This window comes from Manis javanica, chromosome 11 (assembly GCF_040802235.1).
Source record: "Manis javanica isolate MJ-LG chromosome 11, MJ_LKY, whole genome shotgun sequence".
NCBI lineage: Eukaryota > Metazoa > Chordata > Mammalia > Pholidota > Manidae > Manis > Manis javanica.
In genome coordinates, this window is record NC_133166.1 from 16,878,561 (window position 1) to 16,902,442 (window position 23,882).

Genomic DNA, 23,882 nt, shown 5'->3' on the forward strand with positions numbered 1-23,882 from the left:
GTAGACCCTAAATCTGTCTGAGTCCTAGATTCCTGGCTTTTTACTCAATGTGCATAAGCAAAAAGATATAGGAATAACAGCTGCAGATTATTTGGATAATCTTTGGAATGCCAGTATCAGTTTGTGCTGTGGACTATCATCTCCTTGAAGGCAGAGAGTCCACCTTACCTCTGTATTCCTAGCCCCAGGCACAAGCTCTGGCACATAGTAGGCAATCATGGAGTATTATTGGAATAATAAGTCAGTATGAATTTATCAGACATGGGTGCTGTCATCATCCCCATTTTACAGAGGAAGAAAACAAAGTTGAGAGCAATTGAATAGGTTGCCTAAGTCACTGGCAGAACTGATACGTGGAGTCACATGTGATTCCAAGTCATTGGCTCTTTCATCCAGACGCTTCCAGATTAATTAATAAAGGACTGAACTTCCTGTTAGCTAAGACCAAAGTCAGACAGTGCTGGGGAAAGCCTGGCTCTTCTGTTCCTGTCCCTCGCCTGGCTCACACCTCAGTGAATAGAGGTGCTATTTTCTGTTTACTTTCACGCCATACACTGCCACCTGGAAGAAGTGCTGAGTAAACCCAAACAAATGTTAACCTAATCTTCCCTCGCTCCCAGGCCTCAGGGCAAAGCTCCAGGCCAGAGAGCAGGCCTAGCCTCCAGTCACCGGGGTCACTACCTTTGCAACGCTGTGCAGAGAGAAGGGATGGACATTTCAGAAGCCTGGGGCCTGGAGATGGCCGCTCTTGGTCTTAATGAAAACCCAAAATATTTTCTGTGTGAAGAGGAAGAAAGGAAGCTGGACAAGGTGCATTCCTGGAGGGCTCCTGGATCGTAGAGACACTCTGCACCACAATCCCACTCTCACTGGGGAGGTTTTCAAAGGCAGCTCACCAGAGATAAGCAGACACACAGGCCTAGACAGACTTTCAGCCAGGTTGAACAGGGGGCACATGAGTTGTTTTACTTTCTCAGGCACCTATAGCCCCAAGCACACGCAGATCCAGCCATTATCCAACAAACCTTAAGTAAGGGGCTGTTCTGTGCTAAGATCTGTGCTGGGTACCAGGCACAGAAGTGATTAGAAGAATTCCATCCAGCCTCAGGTGTCCCTAGTCTGACAAGGAGATGGACAGAGAAACAGATAATCACTCTAGCATGTAATACAGAAAGGCAGAAAGCAAGAGAAGACCCACAGGGTGAATCGCAGGAGGCCTCTCAGAGGAGGAGGGACGCTTGAGCGGAGCCGTGGGCGTTGGTCATGCTGTGTAACCAGGAGGCAGGTTATATCATGGACTCCCGCAGTCTTGGGTCGGGAAGGGAACTTAGGTGCCATCAGGCTCCCTGGCAGAAGGTGAGGTAACTGACACCAGAGAGAGAAAGTGACCTTCCCAAGGTTGCACAGCAGCTTAGCACAGTGGCTGAGCAGGCAAGGACCTTGTCAACCTGTCCTGGACTTGTGGTCTAAAGCTCTTTATCCTGAGAATGTTTCTTGAGTTGGACATCTTTCCATGCCCTCACTCAGTGCTCACCGCAGCCCTGATGGTCAGCAGAGGCGCTATGAGGCGGTCTCCTTACTGCCCACGCTCTACACATCAGCGAAGTCAAAGAACCTGCCACGGTCACACGGCTCGGAAGCCCCCGTGCCTGGCATAGGACCCAGCAGTCCTCTGGCTCCTCTGGAGGACACTTTACCAAGGCCTCCCTCTCCTCTGGGCAGCAGGGAGTCCAGTGTGTTACTGCTCACTTTCAAGGGAGTGAGCTTTGGCAAGGGGGCTGGTGTAGGAACACACTGTATATGGTTCATTCGCTCTTTGTTTTGGTTTTAAATTTTCAAACATTTCAGGCATTGCCGTGCATACTGATATGGAAGGGCTGAGCCTCTAAGATCTAGTTTTGCTTTCTTTCTTTTTTCAAAAGTCGCTGGACGATTAATAAGCTTCTAAGCCAGGAAGGAGTACAGCTTGGAATGGAGTAATGGACAAATGCAACTCGACCTGGATGCCAGTTCATTTAGTTGGAAAGAAATTAAAGGTGTTGGGATTTTCATTTGCAGACTGTTGGGCCGTGAGGCACAGAATCAAGTGAGGGTGTCCATCACAGCCCTGGCAGGGAACATCCATGCCACAGTTGCTCAGCCTCTCTCCTAAAAGGCAGTTGTGTTTTGAAGCCTTCATAGCCCCTGCCTGTGTAACCGTGAGGCTGTCGCTGGCCTTGAGCCCAGGGGGCTTGTGAATCAAGTGTGTATGATTTGCACCATCTCATAGATGGGCCTTTGTGATGACAGGTCTGGGCAACTCCCCTGTGGCTGAGGTGGCCCCGAAACTGTTTGCTTTGGATCAGAGTGGCCATTTAGATGGGGCTTAGAGTTGGGGTAACAAAGCAGTGAGCAGGAGCACTTGGGACAGACAGCAGAGGCACAGACCAGCCCACCCCCCAGAGCACACCCATGGCCCCAGGGCCAGCCCCCTGCACCCCACCTCAACTGCGGGCAGGGCTGGAAGGAAACCCAGCCCCAAAAGTGTGCAAGGGCCCCATCCAGACCCACCAGCACTTTGCTTGGCAGTCGGGGACTCGTCCTCAGTTTGTTTTCACACACAACCAGTTTTTAAGTAAATCTGACTTTTTCTCACATCTGTTCAGAAGGCCGGTCCCCTTTGGAAGTGGTGAGCAACGCAAGCCAGGACAGGCTGGCAACGGGAAACGCAGACAGAGCAGAGCCCTTCCCGCCGCCCTGTTTTGGTGGGGAAGGGTACTCGGGACAGGCTCTGCCTGAGAACTGTTCTCGTCCCAGGGCCTTGTCCTCGGGAAGCCCAGTCGCTAGCAGGCGCCGAGGGGGTGGCCAGCTGAGGCCCCAGTTGCCATCAGTGACTCACCCAGTCTTTTGTTTTCTCTATCCTGCCCATCCTGGCCCGCTTTCCTCCCTCCCCGTCTCCACAGAGATCTGTGCTGCTGACTGTGGTGGCCACGGCGTCTGCGTGGGGGGCACCTGCCGCTGCGAGGATGGCTGGATGGGGGCAGCCTGCGACCAGAGGGCCTGCCACCCCCGCTGCGCGGAGCACGGAACCTGCCGCGACGGCAAGTGCGAGTGTAGCCCCGGCTGGAACGGCGAGCACTGCACCATCGGTATGGCGGCCCGGCCCGGGGCCCCTTCTTCTGACTGCCCGGGCACTTGAGGGCGCAGGCCAGGTCCCCTTTGCATGTGGGAACTGGGCAAAATGTCCTTTCATCTGGCCACATTGTGATTGGCATTTCCTGGACATCAGTCAGACCTAATCTCACAATGGAGCACTTTTAACTGTTCCCCTCCCTGTCTGCATTTCCAGATCCCAGTGAGCTGGTCAGCCTACCTTGCTGTGTAGGCCTTTCTGGGCCAAATACAGTATGCCCCTGTGCTCAGGAGCTGGGGCTCAGGAGCGAGGCAGATGTGCAGCTGCAGGAAAGTCCCAGTGCCTCTCAGCCTAGTTTCCCCACCTATAAACTAGGGATGGTGGATGTAAAGACCGTAGCACAGGCTGGCACATCTCAGAGTGCTGAATAAATACAGCCATTATTATCAAATCCGTGATCTGACTGGAGGGCTTGGGCCTAGCTCTGAGCCCCCCACACCCACTGGCCTCTGGGGCTGTAGCTCCCAAAGAGGACAGGAATCCTGGGGAAAGCTATCCCTGGACCCCAGGCCACATCTGTCTCCCATTAGGCCTGGGATCCTTCCCTCCCTGCCCCCGGCTTCCACCCCGTCCGGGCACGTCTCCTTTCTCCTCCCCTGGGGGCCCCTCGGCACCAGTCCTGCCAAAGAGGCACCGCTGGCAGCTTTCAAAACAAGCAGATCGCTCGCTCCCTTCCTTCTTCCTTTCCTGCTGGTTTTGTTGATTTTAAACACAGCCAGACGTTTTGCTTGGTTTATTATCCTGGAAAGAGCACTCCCCAAAAGCTTTTTATTGAATCAACTGGTTTGTGTGTTTTAACTTCTTCCCCTTCCAAGTTTTTAAAGGCAGGGTCTGATCAGACGGTGAGCACATGGCTTTAGGAGACAGGATTCTGGGGGTCCCTCCAGCTCTAGAAGTTGCCTCTTGAGTCCTGTAGAAACTGGGAGACAAGCCCCAGAGCTGTTGGGGAACAAAGGAATTTTGAGCAAATGGAGTGACCTCTTATCTGATTTGAGGGGGGGGATTATTCTTTTTGTAGCCTGAAATTACTTTATATTCATTGTTCCTGCCCCCTTAACTTCACTCTATTTACAAATGTCTGTGGAACAGCTTACACATATTAATAATAATGGGCTCTATTTTTTTAGTTTTTACAATGTGCCAAGCATCATGCTAAGGGCTTTTAACAACATTATTTCATATTCCCAACAATCACCCTGCAAAGGCACACCCATTATTCCCCCCTTTTTTTTTTTTTTTCGGAGACTTGAGGTCACTTTTAAGAAGTAGAACAAGAACTTACCACTCAGTTTCCTGAGCCTGGGTGCAGGGGCTCTTCACCAGCTGCTTGCTCTGCAGTCCTTGCATGACGAAGCCCAGGTTTTCTACATAGGTGTTGGGCTAATGACCTTCCCGGAGGCTGTGCCTTCCTAATGGTAGTGCTGAGCATCATACCTACCCTACCCAATCCAGACTTTTAACACAGCCACTCCCTAGCCGGTGGCAGCCCTCCCTGTTATTCTATAGTGGAGCTGCCACAGTATCTTCCTGTGTGCTTCTGGGTGACTTCTTTATGTCCATGTCCTCCTACCTTATGATGGTCCTGGACACCTCTTAAAGGTGGTCACTCCAGGGACCCTCTTTTTTAAACTCTGCTTCCCATCACCTTCCTCTTCTGCGTGACAGAGGACGGACTGACCTGTTAGCATCCCAGCCCAGAAGGAGGCCCATCCCTATTGAAACATAAATCAGAGCCCAGAGACAGCATATTGTTTTCTATCACTTGCTTACAGAGTCCCCAGCTCACCTTACCAAGTGCCAAAAAGTGTATAGATGTCAGATTTTCATAAGATAAAAGCATCTCTTCTGAGTCAAATGATGAGGGATTTAGGGAAATTCTCCCTGTGTCCAGTTACAGATAACTCACCACAGGGATTGTAGGCAGGCCGTGCTACATCTAGTGTCTTAGGGATGTTCATTAGCCTGGCTTGAAGAAGATCCCTTTCATTTTGATGCCAAGAAGTAAAACCATCCCTCCTGCCTCCCCAGCACACCCCATTGTCACTCTGTAAGAGCAGATTTCTCCTTCAATTGCAGATACTTTTTCCCCTCCAGATAAGAAATGGATCAAAGTAAATGTGCACGACTCCAGAGGGAGGTTGACAGTCATAAATTCCAGGAAAATGTCACAGGACATTGAAGAAGTAATGTCCTAGTCATAGTGGCTCAGATGAAAGGACGTTGGCTGGGAATCCTGTTACCTTCATTGTGTAGTGAGCATTTCCTTTGTCCCCGTCTAATCTCCCTGCATGGCAACTTGCTCTCTGTGGTTCTCTGCCTGTGGTCAGCTCTGTGGGTCTCTGCCTGTGGCCAGCTGCATACCCCCTGAGAAGCCCAACACCCTAGCCCTGAAGGAACACTTCAATAACCTGGTCAGATATAAGGGAAGGAGTAGGGGGTGCAAATGACAGAAACAGCAGTAGTACCTTCTTTCTCTTTTTGGAATAGAAACGAGAAGGAGAAACCCCTTTTCATTTTTGGATGGTAGCAAGAAGCCCTTTTTTATGTTGCCAGGGAGCTTCCCTCCTTGCAAGGATCATTTAGGAAGAGAAAAAACTGATGTGAAAAGTCAGAAATTCCAAGTGTGAAGTTCTTTCGTGTTATCAGATTTCATTATTACATAATAGGTCATTATAGCACAGCTAGCTCATGTGCTGTAGTATAATTACCTCCCATCCTGGAGAAAAGCTGGTGTCCATGACACTGATTCAGAGACCTCCATGTAGGGGAAGCAAGAGAAAGGCAGGCCTGTTTATTCATACACTGCTGCCTTCCAGACACAGGAAGGAATGACTTGGTTACCTAACGGGCAGGAAAGAATAATACAAGGCCAGGCCTCTCATGATCAAGTCTCCAGCATGAGAAACTCTTTACCCCAGCGACATTTCCCATAGCAGATTATTACAGCAGGAGTTAAACATCTCCTTTTGGAGGCTTCAGTCCACCTTTACTCTCATGGAAGCTACTTGATTGTTCTCAAAAGAGATTGGTTTTCAGAGTAAAAGGGAAATTGACAGTGTCATCCTCTATAATGACAGTATTTTTGCCAAAAGGCAAGAATATTTCTCATTGAATCCTAATTCCTTATGTTAGGAGTTATCTCTCTCTGCATCTTCAAGAAAGGTCTTTGGTAAAAGCACCGTGTGTTCTCAGGGGGCTTCCGTTTCTCTGTGAATCGCAGAGTGGAGTGGCTGGAGGAGGCCCCCTCGGTGACGGGCTTCCTGTGCCCTCCTCCACTGCTCACAAAACTGCACCCTTGTCCTGAGACTGAGTCACCTGCTCCTAGAAATATCCCACAGGTAAAAAGGGGTTTTTCATTTTTGCTCTCCTACTCATCACTAATACTCCCACTTTCATATATGGAACCCAGTTTTCCTAGTCCAGAAGTTAAGGTAAGATGGATTGGTTTGGATATTTCTCAAGTATATACAATCAACACAGAATCATAAAAAGCATACTTTTGGATGTCTTTTCCAGGAATTTTATGGGTCTCTTAAGTCTGGGGCTTGACCTCCATTATTTAGAGGAAGTTGAAAATCATAGTTTTTTTAAAAGGTATTTAATTTTTCCCATTTGTTTGAAAACACTACCAACATTTTGGATCACTTTTTCAATAGTTACTTCTTTCACTTGAGTACCCCTTGTCTATATAGTCTCCAAACACAGGTGGGAAATCCCAGCTTCTGATTACATTTGAATAAGTCCAGCCATGACCCCAAAGCTGTGATTGTTCGGTATGCCAGTTATACAGAATTATTTATTGGACTTCAGGAGAGCTAGCCAATCATATAAAACTTTGTTCTTAAGCAAATCCTCCTCTGGGAGTAGAGAGCAAAATAATACTTTGATGATCCAATTAACTAAGTGAGCAAAGCCAGACTTCACGATGAGGAGAAATTATGAAGAAAGGCCACAAAATCTTCTGCAGTTCTGTGTCTGCACTGAATGGTAGCTCTCAGATTTCTTTCTTGTAATCAGATAGTCCTTAACCAGGAGCTCACAAGGCACTCACAAGGTACCAGCGCTTGTGCGATAACCCTTGTTATCCCTCATCAAAGGCATTCTTTCACAGCAGGACCTGTGACCTGGCAGGACAGATGCTGACAAGGAGAGAGAGAAAATAGAGGGAGATCTACCCCCGAGATGGCAGAGCAGTAGCTTGACTAGTTGGTAATTCTGGAAGAGTTCAGCCCACACATGGTAGGGGTGGGAAACTGGAGAAAAGTTTGTGGGCTTTGAGAGTCCTCAGGGTGGGTGCCATTGGCCACTTACTCACTGATTCTTCATACAGAGAGGGAAGAACACTAAAGAACACATCCAAGATCTTAACAAGAACATCACTTTGATGGTTTGTCATCCAACTGAAAAAAGTTCAGATGATTACATCAAACTAAGCAGTATTTGCTGTAAAGATCCTTGTTTAACCTGGCCTCATGTATACCAGCCATACCATTGGTAGAGTCAGCTGAGGCTCCCAGAGAAAATGAAAAGCCTCTTTCCATATTCTCCACAGCCTTTGGCAGAGGCCCCCTGAAACTTCTAGAGATTATCCTGGGAGAAACCTTTGGAAACTTCTGTTGGTACAGTCAAGTCATGAAAAGAAGTTTTGAAGTTGGAGGTCACAGAGTTGCTAAAGACAGCTAAGACCTTATAGACTAACCTCATGCCAAAGGCTCAGAGTCGGTATCATAAATAGCTGTATGCCCTGCTGTCTCCAGCTTCTTGCTTAGTGGCAGGAATGTAGCAGGAGCGTAAGAAACATTTATGCAGTGTTGAAAGAACAAGCATAGCCCCAGAGAAAAGATGACTCTACTGCCATCATCATCTTCCTAAGGGGAAAGATGAGGGAATTTGTGAAGTCCTGAATCCACCATCTTTAACGCAAATGCATGCACTTTGCGTCATCTTTTCTTAAAGTTAGTACTTGGAAAACATGAATTTCTGAATGACTGTGCTGTATGTGCCAAGATTTTTAAACAATGACGTCAGCGACAGTATGGACTTCGGCTATATGCCTTTTATAAATGAATGGCATTAAACTTGAAAGTTCCAGTTATCACTTCCATTTGCAGTAGCCAGAGCCAAGGAAGTTCTATTCCATTCCCAGAAAACTCTTAGATTTGGTATGGATGGGCTGGTACCAGCTTTTGGACTCCAAGAGCATATTTCATCTTGAAACAGAGACCACATGCATACCTGAGCTAAGAACATAGCCTCTCATCCACCATCTTTTGAGGCAGATATATATTGATGAACAGCAACAGTATCTATCCTTTACAGAGGATTGTAAAGCAAAATTTATCCTTCTTCACGAAGAGCGTAAGAATGTTCTTACAGTTTATAGAACCCTAGGGTTTCCAGGTAAGACCCCACCATTGCAGTACAGTCTTACTTATGGACTTTTGATTCATATGTGAAATAAAGCCGAGGATGGGGCCCGCCTGGCAGAAAGCACCAGGCCCTTCAGGAGATGGCATCTCTCCATCCTTTGTGAGAGCACATATAGGGGAGCCATAGAGAGGAGAGAAAAGGGAAGCTTCTAAATGGCTATGACTACAGCAGCCTGGTGGGGCCAGTGAAATGGCATTAACTGATGTATGCTGGGAAAGAAGAGGTCTGCCCTGCTCTGAACACAGAACCCCATATATCCACAGTGGGAATTATTTCAGAGCAACGTTTGACACCCATCCTCACAAATAAGCAAAAACCTTAAATTGCCAAATAACCCAGTGCTCGGATGCAACCCCTCCACTGGAGAATAAACATAGATAATTGTATCTTCTGAGTTAATAAGCCTGGAAAAGTGGTCAGGTTTTCTTTTCTTTCCTTCTCTTTCTTTTCTTTTCTTTTTCCCCAGTGACATCCATTGACCTGCACCTCACATTCTATGTAAGATGCACAAAGTAGCAAAATGCATCTTACTTAGAACACCGAGCATTCTGCATTCAAGTCTTGGGGGCACATAGGTCCATAGAAAACTCAACAATGTCAAGTAGATCACTTAGCGGTATATTTGACAAAAGACTCGACCCATTTCCCTAGTGTCTATCAAAGGCAATTCCAGTTTTGCATATTCCTAAATTCCAGCTTCCCGGAAACCCATCTGCCCAGACGGGATGCACTTGTTCTTTTACAGCTGCTTCCCTAAAGGGAAGTTGATGATGCTCTGGGTAGACAAAGGGAAGCTCTGATTTTCCAAAAAGCTGAACAAACCTGACAGAGCAGGAGTGGGGCCACTTTTGCAGCTTCCCATTCTCCTTTTTCTCCTGTTTTCCTTATCCATATGTCTTCTTGTTTATATGATCATATTGCCAAACTCCTGGATCAGAGAATGAGTTGAAGTTCCTTTGGGCCCTTCCTGGAGAATGTGCTTGCTTTCCCTCCTTCTCTCGTGTGTCATCCTGTCCTTGGTTTTATTTTCCCCACCATGGCAGGCATGTCCCAAATGTGGGGTGCATCCCCCTTTGTGTCCTCAACACCTGGCATGGTTATGTGGCAGGCAATACTGCATTTATCTGATCCTACCCTAAATGTCCTGTCTTTTATTTCCCAAGCGCACTATCTGGATAGGGTAGTTAAAGGTATGGTCTTCCTTCCTTTATTTACCTATTGTCTTTGTGTGTGTGTTTGTATATGAGCATAAAAGAAGAAATGTGTATATAGAAATGTATATACACCCCATCAGCATGGTGTCTCGATGCTCCTGCAGCCCTGGCTTTGTCAGGGCACTCACTGCCCAGAGGGCAGGTTTTTGGTCGCAAGGTGGTTGATAGACCTTAGTGCCATTCTTCCCCCTAAAGTGCTCAATCCATTCATGTTATTACCATTACACTATTGTCCTTCCCTCCCCATACACACATACATCCCTCACGCTTTCTACTCCATTTCACATCAGCCTGCCCGTCCCTTACAGCCCCTGGCCCATCAGAAGGAAGTTACTGAGAATTGAGACCCAAAGTGAGAAGCCCGAGAGAAGAGACCCCAGAGCAAACTATGAAACCTTAGAACCCTGTCCTGTTATGTTGTGCTCATTCACCCACAACCACATAGAGAACGCTCACTAGTCTCAGTACTGTGTGCTAGGTACTGCGCCCGGAAGGGGGAAACGGACTCCTGACCTCAGGGAGGGCAAGGGCTGCCTGTCTCAGGTTATTTTTTTCCTTTTCAGATAAGGCCTGACTTTGGTAAGTTTTATCTTTGAAGAGTATTTCCTGCAGGCACAGTAATCCCTCCAGTTTTAAGCATTCACATTGACCAGTAGTACCTCATTTTCCAAACAGGCCTCACTGCTCTATGAGGAAGTGTCAGAACGATCAGATACATGTGATCCTAAAAGACTACAAGCTCCCCAAGGAGAAATACCATGCCATGTTCATCTTTTTAACCTCAAGCCTTGACCCGGCACGTGGCACAAAATATCATTTAGTGGTTAAAGACATACTCTGGAGACAGATGGCCTGTGTTTGAACCCCAAGTCCAACGCTTAATGAACTGTGTGACCTTCAGCAACTTACTTAACCTCCCTTCACTTCAGAGTCTTTAGACAGTGACAGTGATGGTAGGACCTACCTATAGGGTTGGTGTGAAGATTAAGTAAAATAAAGATTGTAAAGTGCTTAGAACATGGGCAGGAAGGGTGCTCAGTAAATGGTGCTAGCTCTCTGCCATTTTATCATCATATGCTTATGCTCACCCTTAATTTGGAGAAGGACTTCATGAGCCAGACTAATTTTTGAAATTGTAAAGGAAAAGGCTAAATTGGCTTTTAATAAGAGATAGCAAACTTCTGTTTAAAACCTATGGAAAAGGCTTTTGGGGAAGCATAAATGACTAAATGCTTTTCAACTGAAACATCTTTGCCAAATGCAGCAAAGGTGTTTCTGGGACCCGTCAGTGGAGGCCTGGTGTTGAGAGGCAAGTCTCTCTTTTCACATGCTGGTCTTCAACTGACAGTAAACTCATTCCAGCAGAGAGAGTAGCACCTGTGAGCCTCTTTAAACAAGGCATTTCACACATAATCATCATCAGAGGAATCTTCAAGATGGATTAAATTTAATAACTTACCATCTATTTGGTGAAATTTTTTTCCTGCTGTGTAAGATTGCTTCACATCCATGAGTCTTAAGAGCGAGTCCTATTAATTTTTTTAAAGGAGCAGATAAAATTATACTCATTTGGTTAGAAAAGGAAGTTAAGGAAGCTGAGTGGCCCAATGAGGGTCACACTTCAAGTAAGTGGCAGAGCCAGGATTTTGGACACCTGTGACCTTATTTCCTGACCTAATCCGTATTTCCAGTGTTCTATCTTCCATCAACACAAGTCACCAAGAACGTCCCATCATGTCTTCCAAACTGACATCCTCGCCAGGAAGTGACACATAATCTCTCTCAAACCATTTGTTCTGATATTTAGTTCGGAAAATATAACCAAACCTTTAGTTGGATTAGATCACTAAATCAAAACTTGCTGTAAAAGATGATTCTTGGCCAAAATCTAGGACTGGACCAAGCCCCCATGTTGCTGGTTTTCTGGTACGGAGGGTACTAACTCCAAAAAAAGAATTCAGAGATCTGTACAATACAAGCTCAGGACCCATCTGGGTAGAGTATTTTGCAGTTCAGAGACAAGTGAAGTAGCTTTTGTTCTTTGCTTTCCAGTTGCTTTGGGAGAGACCAAAGAAAAAACATTCGCTCAACAAATACATGGAACTTCTCCAGAAGTGCCAGAAAATGTGGATACCACATACCAGAAATGTTCCCTACTCTTGGGTCACCCACAGTCTAGCAGAGAAGACACCAGTAAAATAAGTCCAACTAAGTGTGGTAAGGGTTATGAAAGGGGAAATTCAGGGCCACTTAGCAAGGAGACACACACCCACACCCCTCAAGCACCACTGTTTAGGCAGGGCCTTCTAGAAGACCAAGATTGTGAACTTTAACATAAGCATATGAGAAAGCCACAGATTTTTTTATATTTTTTATTAAGATATTATTGATATACACTCTTACTAAGGTTTCACATGAAAATCAATGTGGTTACTACATTTACCCATATTATCAAGTCTCCACCCATACCCCAATGCAGTCATTGTCCATCAGTGCCGCAAGATGCCACAAATCCACTCCTTAGAAAGTCACTGATTTTTAAAAGCAGGATAATGACTTGATGACATACGTCATTTGGAACAAGGATCAATCAGGCCATATTGTGGAAGAAGAGTTGAGAGGGAGTATTTGTGGACAAGGAGACCGATTTGACTATTGCTGTCATCAAGGTAGGAGATGACAGTGACCTTGTTTAGGAAAGTGACTATAGGGCTGAAAAAGCACATGAGGACCAGAAAGAGAACCATAAAGAAATGCGGCATTTTGATATATAGCCCCACTGCCACTTAACAGAAGCATACCTCCAAGGATTCTGAAAGTCTTCTAGTCATATCTGATGCTAGCTTCAGGGAGCCTTCTTCATAGGCTTAAGAAGGCTGAGTATAAAGTGGCCCCTTGTCATTTAAAGGGCATCATTTCTTTTGAAAAGCTTAGCTCTTCTCTAAACCTTAAAATCACATTATTTTGACTCTAGCGAATGCCTGGTGTGAGTCCTTCCAGATGAGATTGTTAATGTCACCTGGGCCCTCTGAATTATTGATGAGTTTCAGGGTTGGTGGAATTAACGTGCTTTAGTAATGGGTAAGGATGGGCATATTGCTTTAAAAAAGTTGGCACGTCACCCTGGAGGAGGCTTCCTCATACTGGCTCATGAGGATATGGTTATCCCAGAAGCAAATCGCTGGATGAGAGCAAACCTCAGTCAATGCACGGGTACTCAGAGTTCTTCTGAACCCCTAAAACTGATAGGACAGTGCCAACCCCCAGGGTATAACTCGGTCCATTGTAAGAAACTGACCATGGATAAGGTGTTCCCGTGGTTTCACATGCAGAGATTACACTCCCCTAGGACACCCACTCATCCAGGCTATTTCACAGTGGCTCGGAATGTGTGCCTTAGGCACTGTGTATGGAGACAAGCTCACTAGAGCAGGGATTCCTGAGAAGGTTTTTGTGGAATGGAATATTCCACATAATTATAAATGGTTGTAGAGGGGAATAGAGCTCTGAGGTCAAATTGGAAAATGTTCTGCTAATCAAATAAGTTCCTTTTATTGTAAGAGTTCTCAGAGCCTTGAATACATTAATATTCAGTGTGACTTTCAGGATAAGAATATAGGATGCAATGTTTTCCAAACTTACTTGACCATAGAGCCTGTTTTTGAGGACTTCATAGAGCTAGTGTTCCATAAAATTCACCTTGAGAAGTATTGTTTGAGATTGTAAGACCCATTTTAAATCCTTCCCAGAGCAAAGTAGGATATAGTCAGATCGAATATAAAAGTATTGGGGCAGAAGCTATATCTCATCTCTGTATACCCCAGAATTAACACACGCCTGGCATTCAGTGGGAGCTGAGTAAAGTTCATTGAAACAAGAACAGAATCATCACACGTGAACTTGTTCTGACCCTCTCTATTGGGTCAGTTGTCTTGAAAGGACCTAACAGATCATCTCATCCAAACCTGCATTCACTAGATGAGGAAATGGAGGCCAAAAGAGGAAAAGTAACTTTCTTAAGATTCTAAAGTTAGAAGGACGCACTAGAACCTAGGTCTCCTCATTCATTGCTTAATTTCAACATGTATCTATTGAGTACCACCTGCTTTGTGTAAGGCACTGGATTAGTCCAAAATTGCCTTTATGAGTTTATATTCTACTCAATGGATTAAGACAAACTATTGCAAAATTAGTAATTTAAGTATACTTGGGACAGTTGCTTTCAAGGAGGGCAGAGTGATAAGGTGTGAAATGACAAGCTTGGGCTGGGACTCATCGTCCTGCACCCATCTCACTGCCTGCCCCTGAGCTGTGCATTAACCCCCATGACTAAGTTCCTGGGCTTGTCTCAGCTCTCTTTGGCAAGGTTTGTATTTATGAGAACCATGGCTTTTGACCCAAATGTTGACACAATTTGGACTGGCAAAGACTTATTTTCTGGTTTGTAAATCTCTTAGTGAAGTTATACAAGGTTAAAAGAAATCCAATAATAATAGCTATTTATTGAACACCTACTTAGGTTACCCACTGTACTAATGAAGTGACATACATTATCTCATTAATTTCCTCAACAACTCCTTGAAGTAGGGATTGCGTCCATTTTAAATGTGAGAAAACCAAGACCTAGAGAATGAATAATTTACCAGTCATCACACAGGGAATAAGTAAAATGATGGTGCTGAGATTTGAACTGAGGTCTGTTCAGTTCTCAAGTCTGCACTCTATTACAAGTGATTTTTATTCAAAATTTAGGATTAAATGATGTGAAGTTGGAACTACCATGAAAATAAGGACCTGAAAAATGTAATAAAAAGTTATTCAGTTTAGAAATAATATATATAAAGTGTCTAGAACAGTGGCAAGCCATAGCAGACCCTCAGTATCTGACAACTGTTAGTGTCTTCACTGTCCTGAAGCATCTAATCTAGGGGTTGGCAAACAGGCCAAAAATGGCCCATTACTGTTTTTGTAAATAAAGTTTTATTGTAACACAGCTATGCTTATTCATTTACAAATTGTGTGTGACTGCTCAAGTGGCAGTGGCAGAGTCCAGCAATTGGAATGATACCATACAGATCACAAGCCTATAGTGTTTATTATCTGGACTTTTACAGAAAAAACTTGCTGACTCTGATCTAGATAATTGCTTCAGTTTCCTATTTTGCCTTTCTGTGAGCCCTACTGAGGTTATAGGTACAACTTACGAGATTATATAACTTCTCCTCAAAATAGAATGTTAAGGTGAGTAGAAGATTCAGATATTTTGTTTAAGTTGTATGTCAGGCTTTGTGCATCATGCATACATTATCTCATTTAATCCTCCCAACAACTCCATTTTATAAGTAGACTGAGGTGCAAAGAACATAAGTAGCAAAACCAGTCTTTGATAGTACTCCCAAGCTTGTGCTCTTACACAAGAGATGTTCTTGGCATCTTAGAAGAGACTACATCTTGGAGCAAGAGAAAGTAATCTACTACCATTCTTAACAACTAGACCCTACTTTCTCCAAGGCTGACTTCAAATACAAATGAGGCTGATTGAAAGGAATTCCTGCCCAGATGGACAGAAATTTAAATGGGAAAAGAAGAGTCTGTAGTTGTTTAGATCTGGAGGGGTGGCTGATGCTGGCTGCCAAATCCGAATGCCTGGGTAGTCACCTGCATGCCAGCACTGCTCCTGCGCTTTAACAACTGCTTTCTCCATCACTTTTGGGGCCACTGTGCTGGTGGCTTCCCACCTTTCCCAACAGGCTCCTGCTGTGCAAAGACCACATAATCTATATTTGCTTCTAACCTTCTGGAGGATTCTCTCCTAGGCTTGGCGTATGCACTCCAGAAATGTGTAGTCCTTCCAGTGGAAAACACAATGGCCAGATTAACTGGTTAATGTATTGAACATCTCAAATGCAAATGAGCACTTTTCTTTTAGTTTGTAGTAACAGGCAGCTATCAAAAGTCCATGAAACACTCAAGTTCTGGGTTCTGATTGGCTATTTAGTGAGTGAGTGACTGCCCTGGCCTGGGCCTTCTACTGGACAGTACATTCACGTTTGTCCCATTTAAGAATAATGGGTCAATTTGGGGTTTTTTTTTTTCATGGCAAAAAATTCCATGTATATCCATAGTTGTAGCAGTTTTCTGCTCATAATAATGAAACAAATTATAGATGACAGTGCTTTCATATCCAAAGCTTTCCCCGAGACTAAGCAGGAGTAGAGAGAAGACATGGATGGCATGCCAGTGAAAGGTGGTTTTTGATAGCCTCCCTGAGAAGGGAGTTGGCCGGTTTATTAAAATGAGGACTTGAATGAAAATCAAGTGGCAAAATCTGAGGTGAACCATGTAACTTAACAGATTCTCAGACAGACATTTCCTAAGCCACAAACTCAGAGAGAGGGGTTTGAAAAGGTAGTAATCAAAACACAGTAAATCTACTTGAATAGTAACACCTTATGATATGGTCAAGGCAGGAAGGCAGAGTGTGAATATGGCCAGACCCTTCTTGATTAAGTCATCCACAGCCCTGCCAAACAGATGGCCACTCCTGGGTTAGGTTCCCACCATATTTTGTACCTCTCCCCAGGGGCACTTGGCAGTGAAATATTTGACTTATACAAACCTGTCTCCTTTGATAGGCTGTATGCTCCTCAAGACTGAGAACTAGGTCTTACTCATCTCTGTGCCTCCAGTGCTAGGCCAGTGAAAGTGCTCAATGAATGATAGGCAGACGGATGTACAGATGAAGCAATTAGGGAAGGGCTGTGTGCCCGCATGAGCATGTGCAGTCCCAGACAGCCCTGCCCATCTCTCAGCAGTCGTCAGTGCACCTCGGGTGCAGAGCCCTCTTCTGAGTGGTTATAGATAAGATGGGAAGAAAAAGACCCAAGGACTCTTCCTCAAAGCAAAAACAGGTATTTAAGAGAAAATAGGACAAAATAAATGAAAAGCCTAGGTCCCAATACAGTTGACCTAGTAAGAGGAGCTGAGGAAAGTACAGCCCTTTAGAATGAGAGCCAGAGGTGCTGAGGGGACATACAGTAGACAGAGGTGATTCCTTTGTTCCAAACAGCTGCCAGAGACAGAAAACATACACGCATGAACATGGAGCAAGATCAGCCAAGAAGCTCCACTGGTCAGGTTCTGACAGGCTGACACCCACTGACTCCCACGCCTGAATCCCAATAGCATTTAAAAGGGGTGTTAGATGCAGAAGGTGTGGGTTTCAGACCTATCCCTGCCACTTCCCGACTGTTCCCCATCCTGATTGTGTGGCCTTAGCAAGTCCTTCAACTCTGAGTCCCTGTTGCCTTCTTGGTAAAGTGGCAGCTCCTAATGGTAACATCCTCCCTGGGTGCGGAGGGCGTCCGTGTGCTGTTGGATGTGAAAGCACTGTGTGAGTTGGCAGGCGGAGTGTGTGCATGTGACTGAAGTTGGCTGTGGGTGATCAGACTGTAATTCTGTGTGCTTGCCTTGCAGAGGGTTGCCCTGGGTTGTGCAATGGCAACGGCAGATGTACCTTGGACCTGAATGGGTGGCACTGTGTCTGCCAGCTGGGCTGGAGAGGAGCTGGCTGTGACACATCCATGGAAACAGCCTGTGGTGACAACAAAGACAACGATGGAGGTAAGGCTGTAGCTCCAGCAGGGTGGGAGGCATTGCACGGAGGGTGGGCATAGCTGCATTAGCAAACAACCAACACAACCAGCTGCTGGTCAGGGAGGCCTGCAGGGTGGGTGTAAAACTGTACACGTGGACTAAGGAGTGAGTGCATTATCACTAGTGGTTACACTTGAATTAATTAAAATTAACATAAATAAAATTAATTGCCATCTGATGGTGAGTGCAGGGGCGAAAGCATATGGAAGAAAGAATTTTCTAACATTTTAATAGTGGAATGAGTTGCCTGGCAAAATTAGGAGCTCCCTCTCACTGAATGTGGACAAGAAGAGGCCATCCAGTTCTGTATCACGAAAGGACACTTGTCCGCAGGAGGGAGGCTAGCTTACCTTTAGCCAGGGCTCCTTCTCCTCTGATTCTGGTGGGTACCCTTACCACACACACTGGGGCCAATTTGCTCCCACACCTTCTGCCCCTATGAGTTTGTAATAGAATTTGTTTTTGCTGTTGGATTTTTTCCAAGGGCTACTATCAAAACCCTTAAGAAGGGAGGCCTAGTCTTATGGAAAATTTATTAACTGGGAGTAAAGAGACCAGGGTTCTAATCCCAATTCTGTCTCTGACTCCCGGTATGTCCTTAAGCAAGCTACTTGATGTCACTGGGCCTCATGCTCCCTATTTATAAAATGAGGCATTTGGATCATGAAGACCATTCCAGTCCTTACATTCATCCTAGAATTAGCCTTTGTCTTTCTGTTGTGTGAACTGGGAAAAATATAACCATAATGCACTCCACTTCCCCACTTGGAAGATAGGTTGATTCTTTCTGAGTCTACCAATCAAAGGGGGTTATGAGGAGAGTAAAAGACAGAGATATGAAAAAAAAGGAAATAGTTAACTCTTCCTTTCTAATCATAGCCTAACAGTTGGCCTAGTCCAAATGTGTTTATGCAGCGACCTCACATTTATACCAAGGGACTTCCTAGTATACTGCACACAGTAGGAAATCAATAGGCAGAAATACAGCATGCTAACATTTGAGAATTTTCTCCTTAGAGCGATTCTACAGTCTCAAAACACCACGAGGATTAAAAGGCCAAGTGTATGCTATTGTGATTACTTCTGGTTCATTTGCTCTGAGTTGTTTCCAGCAACCTAAAAAGGGCTGTTTCAGACCACTGGTCTCTGTCTGATCCAGCTTCCGGTCCTACCTGCTGCTGGCATCTGGGAGGTGTATACACCCAGATGTGGGCCCAGTGTAGTAATTGTAGTAAGAAGCTCATGGGGTTCAGCCTTAGTAGCTAGGCGGAGACAGCAGGCCCACTTTCTCCTCTTGAGATCTCTCAGGGTTAAAATGTCCCTTCAGCAGTCTGAAACTTGTGGAACATAGTTCTTATGTTCCATAAATATATAGAGTTCTAATGGGGCCAGGGCCAGGCCAGCTGCAGAGATGACCCAAGTGCTGTCCCTATACTTCAGGAATTCAAATGAGGGAGAAAGACCCAAAGCAGAGTGCTAGTGGACAGCAATAAGTGCTAGTGTTGAGTTCTATATTGGTTATTGTGGGAGTAAGAAAGGAAAGGGCTCTCCGTTCAGAGAGATCGTCACAGGTAAAGGCCGGGCAAAGAAGGGAAGGGGGCCGAGCGTCCCTGTCTTCAGGCGGGTGAAGTGCAGTAATATCTGCTCTTCACAGGAAAGGATACCAGCCTGAATTATCTGCACATTTCCTCCACATTCCCCTTCACTTTGTCTGTGTAGACACAATTCCAGGACTAACAAAACAGTCACGTAATTGGGAGAGAAGGGGATGGGAGCTGCACCGCAGAGTCATTCCCTTCTCGAGAATCCAGGCTCTTGGCCAAAGCCTTCAAACAGCTGTTGAACATCTGGGCATCAGAAGAACTGAATGCCCTTGAGAAATGTGAGGAGAGGGCACACCTCCCTCCCAACACACATACGAGAATAGGCATAAAACAAGTTCATTTATTCCCTCACATGAAATGCAATACTGCGTGTCCCCTATTTACCATCCTTCAAAGCCGGCGCTTTGCCTTCCCAGTGCTAGAACTCACCAGTGTTTACCTGGGGTGTGAGCAAACAGGAGCCCAAAGCCCCACAGCTTTGGTGGGAGAAAGCTTCTCATCATAGGAAATGGGGCTCTGCTGACCCCAGGGAAATGGAGCCTCTGCCAGCGGCTCTGAGAGAAGAAGCAGCAGGGACTAGAAGAGAATGATCAGAAAATCCCCAATTATAGGAGAATATACCTATATGCATTTATGGAACATGTTCCAGACTGGAAATGAGCTTTTACATTCTTCCTAGCAAAGCCATGCAATAGCACTATAGCCTGAGGTTATTCATTCACTCAACAAATGTTAACTGAGTGTGTATTGTGCCTCAGGCCCTGTCCTGGCTCCTGGGGCTTCGGAGGCAGATAAGACACAGCCCCTGTGTGTTCACACTCTGCAGGGAAAGCAAAGCAGCACACAGCTGCAATGCAGTGGAATAGTTGCTGTGAGGAAGGAACACCCAGTCAGCTGACATTAACAGAGGCTTGGGCACTGTACTGTGGACTGTCTGGTGAGGCTCCCAGTCTAGCCAGTAGGACATCCCGTGGGTCCTCATGGTCGGGAAGACAAGCAGCTGGGGAGACCAGGCTGTGGAGGAAGTTGGCCTTGGGTTCTCAGCTGGGAAATGAGGAAACATCTCACCTTAAGGCTCTTCACCCATTGCAGGAGCTGAGGGAAGGTGCAGGGAGTCCCAGCTTTGAAGGGTGACATGGATGAAACAACCACGGTGGGAAGGCTGTCCCCAAGTGCTGAAGGGGACAAAGCTTTCCTCTCTGGCCCCTCTTGTCATTCTTGGTCTTGGCCAAACAGAGACAGTTGTAGTGGAGAGAGAAACAGGACAGGCTGTACGAGGCAACAGGAGAAGGTGCTGTACTTAGCACTAGGCTGTTGGTTTAGTTCAGTCAAGCATGCATTTGTTAGGCTCCTGCTGTCTACAAGGCACCATGTTCTTTTCTGAGGGGATATAAAGACCAATGAACATGGCCCAGTCTTTCCCTCCCAGGAAGCTCACAGTCATTTGGAAGAAATTGTTACCCAAACAGCTAAATCTAATGGAGACAGAATGAAATAGTGCCTTTATTTCAGCCATGCTGTGGGACATAGCATAATCCCAGAGAAATAAGTCAGGGTGGAGGGGGAAGTGTTAGAGTCTTGCTGAGTATTTGGTCTTGGCTGATGTGACTGCGGGGCTTGGAGAAGGAATTAGATTAATGTCAGGTAACAGCCTGGAAGAGGCAGAACACATAGACTTCAGCTCCTTCCTTCTGCTCCTCTGCATGCTGCAGACAGGGAAACTGGAGCCCAGAGAGGGGATGTGACATCATATGGATCAAAGTCACACAGAAAGTCGTGAACACGGCCTGGACCGGGACCCAAGACTCTTGAGCCATCCCACATGGCCTGTGACCTTAGAGCCCTTGCACCTTCTGCTGGTGATCTATCCGCCTCCTGGAACTGTAGTATGAGGACTTACTCAAATTTAAATAGACTGCAACAGTACCACACAGCCAACCAGAGGACGAGAATAACTTACATATCATTTTGCAGTTTGCAAAGCAGCTATGCCTCTACCCAGCAATACCGGGAGATACGCGTTTTTATCCCCTCACCATTTCTTTATGGTGAGGAAATGGGGCTCAGTGAGCGGAAATATTTTGCCCAGGTCACATAGCTGGCAAGTGGCAGAAACTGCCATTGTTCATGAGGTCTGGCCACGCTAGAGCTTTTCAGTGTGAACCTCAGGCTCAATGGTTCTGTTGTAGACACAACTGTTCCTCTTCAAGTTTTCTGAAAACTCCTGGTTTCTCTTCACAGTTTGCTGGGCTCAAAGCAATACTTTCCGAATTAAACTTGAATTTCAAGCTTCATTAAGAATGCTGTTACAGTGTTTTTAAACTGTGAGACAAAAAGTGCTCTACAGCGTGACTCAGGTTCAGCTTTAGTGGTTTGTTTTGTTTTCCTTTATGGTTGTTGTCCTCATTTAAAAACAGGAAACAGATTCTGAATGTGACTCAGTGACTCTCAGGTCACTAGTCACAGGGAGGCTGTGAGAAACGAGGAAATATCTCACATTAAGGCTATTCACCCATTGCAGGAGCCAAGGGAAGGTGCAGGGGGTCCCGGCTTTGAAGGCCAACTCCCTGATCATCTGTCAGGACTGGCATGCCAGTCAGCCTAGCATGCCTCCAGATCGCACCCAGGGTGCTGGTTGGTGAGAGGGTACCAGCTAAGCAGGCAGGCCCTGAGCCCTGACTCACCATTCAGTGTGAATTCCCCTTGACAAAGATGTGCCTTACTCATACAGGGCCCTTTTTAAAGCCCTTTATGAAGTATTGTCACATACACCTTCTCATTTGTTACACCATGACCCTCTGATGGGGAAATTCATTGTATGCCCATTTCAGAGATGGTGAAACTGTGCTCCAGAGATGCTAAGTGACTATAAAATGAGAATAATAGTGCCCACCTTGCAGGGTTGCTGTGAGGATTACAGATGATGTATTTAAAGTGCCTGAGAGGCAGGAGCACACTGATAAGAAGTACAGGATCTGTACCCAGATTGTCTGGATTCAAATCCCAGCTCTCCCATTTGTGGGCTGCATGATTTTGAATAAGTCATTCAACTTCTCTGAACCTCAGTTCACTACCTGCAAATGTCAGTTCTCTTTCTCTTGCTCCCTTCCACTTATAATCACAGAAGCAAGAGGTTTATTATAAAATAGATATATATTCATATATAAATAATTATATTTAAAAATTGGAATTATTCTCTGTATAAAATTTTGTATTCTACTTTTTGTACTTAGAATGTATTTCTCCATTAATAATGTATTTTGACCTTTTCATCTCCTGGTTAAAATTTGTATTCCAAATTTACATGCTCATTGCTGGAAAGAAAAAAATCCCATTGTACATAAAGGAAAATTACAGGCATCATTAAAGGGCATCCCTAAGTGCCAGACAGCATGCTGGGCACTTTGTGCCCATGATCTCTGTGCCCTTCACAACAGACTTGCAAGGTAGACATTTACATGCAGGGAAACTGAGGCCCAGTGAGCTGAAGTGGTTTGCCCAAAGTCACACAGTGGGTTAGTGGGAGAGCTAGGATTAGAATGGTGCCTCTGTTATAAAAGAAGAAGCCAGAATAAAGAATCCACTGGAATTTAAACAACCAGACGCCTTTTTGATAAAGGATCTTGAAACAGTTTCAAGGCGTGATAATCTAATTAGGCACTATTGGTCCCATGAAAAACATTCATAGATTGCATTACAGGTAATTGATAGATGCATCTTGGAAAGAGAAATTTCAGGAAAACTGAGAACAACGCTCCCTGTCCTCTCTTCTCCCCTCACCCCCACCCCCCCGCCTTCTTTCATTGCTGGACTAGAGAGTTCACATAAAGCAATAGAATTTGGTCACCCTTCAGACTATCTCTAAACCATGTTCCTTGTGATAAGAGACAAGAGAGAAATTGACCTTTAAAAATCCTGTGTTCCATGGGGCAGATAAAGAGTTTGCAAGCCTTTTCAAAGAAGGCACAGAATTTATTATAGCAAATGACAAAAGTTCTCCCAGATGTGTACAGAAGGGAAGACATATTCCACCCTGCACCCCACAGGGCCTCCCCAGATGCTGTTCACAACCTGATGTAAAACAGGTCTGTGGCTGGACTGCAGACAACAGTGAGAGGAGTGGCTGATGGACTGTCAAGCCAGGGGAGGAGTTAAGCCTGCAAAGAGAAAGATGGATTTGTTATATACTGTCCGTGGGACCATTAGTGTAAGGAACCATGCAAACAACTATGATGCAAAAAGTTGACTAGTCCACAAACTTCCTGAACCTACTCCCATTTCTGTTCTCCTTTTTTCCATCCCTCTAGGCTCAATGTCAACATCTGTCTTTTAGGAAATAATCTAGACCTCAGCCTAAGCTGGGTTCCCGCCTTTGGCCTTCCACAGCCCCCTCTGCTTCCTTCTTTCCCAGCACTCTGTTGTCTCTGTCTGACCCACCACATGAAATCCTTTGGAGCCATAACTCTGTTTTCACCCTGTCTGTCCAGTGCCCAGAACCCCAGGGCTAGCAAGTGCAGACTCAGGGAAGGAACTGGGTCTTCAGGCTTCTTGCCTGGATTTTTTTTCACCCATATACCCCTCTCCTTAGTTCTCAAGGGCAGTTGATCCCCCATAGCAGGGTAGGCACTGAGGGAGGGGTACGAGAGGAAATGGCATGGCCCCAATCCACAAGTCAGTAGCTCTTAGATGGACGTGTTAGCAGAAGCCTGGGCTCTGTGTACCATGCAGCATTAGGAACTGGAGGCCTTCGGGTTCAAGGTCCACAAATACAGGAACCTCTTTGGAATGTTCCCTTAGTAAGTACTC

At 45.5% G+C, this 23,882-nt stretch overlaps 1 protein-coding gene and 1 long non-coding RNA gene across 11 annotated transcripts in view; one reads left to right on the forward strand and one right to left on the reverse strand.

Annotated features, from left to right (window-relative positions):
• Nucleotides 1-23,882, forward strand: part of TENM4 (teneurin transmembrane protein 4) — a 711,224-nt gene that overhangs the window by 594,650 nt on the left and 92,692 nt on the right. For 7 of the 10 annotated variants that reach the window (XM_073215955.1, XM_073215950.1, XM_073215952.1 and 4 more), the window contains 3 exons: nt 2,943-3,128; nt 9,766-9,792; nt 17,293-17,439. In XM_073215955.1, the coding sequence (XP_073072056.1) occupies nt 2,943-3,128; nt 9,766-9,792; nt 17,293-17,439 (360 nt within the window). The remainder of the gene's footprint in view (nt 1-2,942; nt 3,129-9,765; nt 9,793-17,292; nt 17,440-23,882) is intronic. The other 3 variants (XM_073215953.1, XM_073215954.1, XM_073215957.1) reach the window with 1 other exon arrangement.
• LOC140844361 (uncharacterized) overlaps nt 23,039-23,882 on the reverse strand; it is a 35,463-nt gene continuing 34,619 nt past the window's right edge. The window contains exon 3 of the long non-coding RNA XR_012122528.1: nt 23,039-23,233. This is a non-coding gene — a long non-coding RNA (uncharacterized lncRNA). The remainder of the gene's footprint in view (nt 23,234-23,882) is intronic.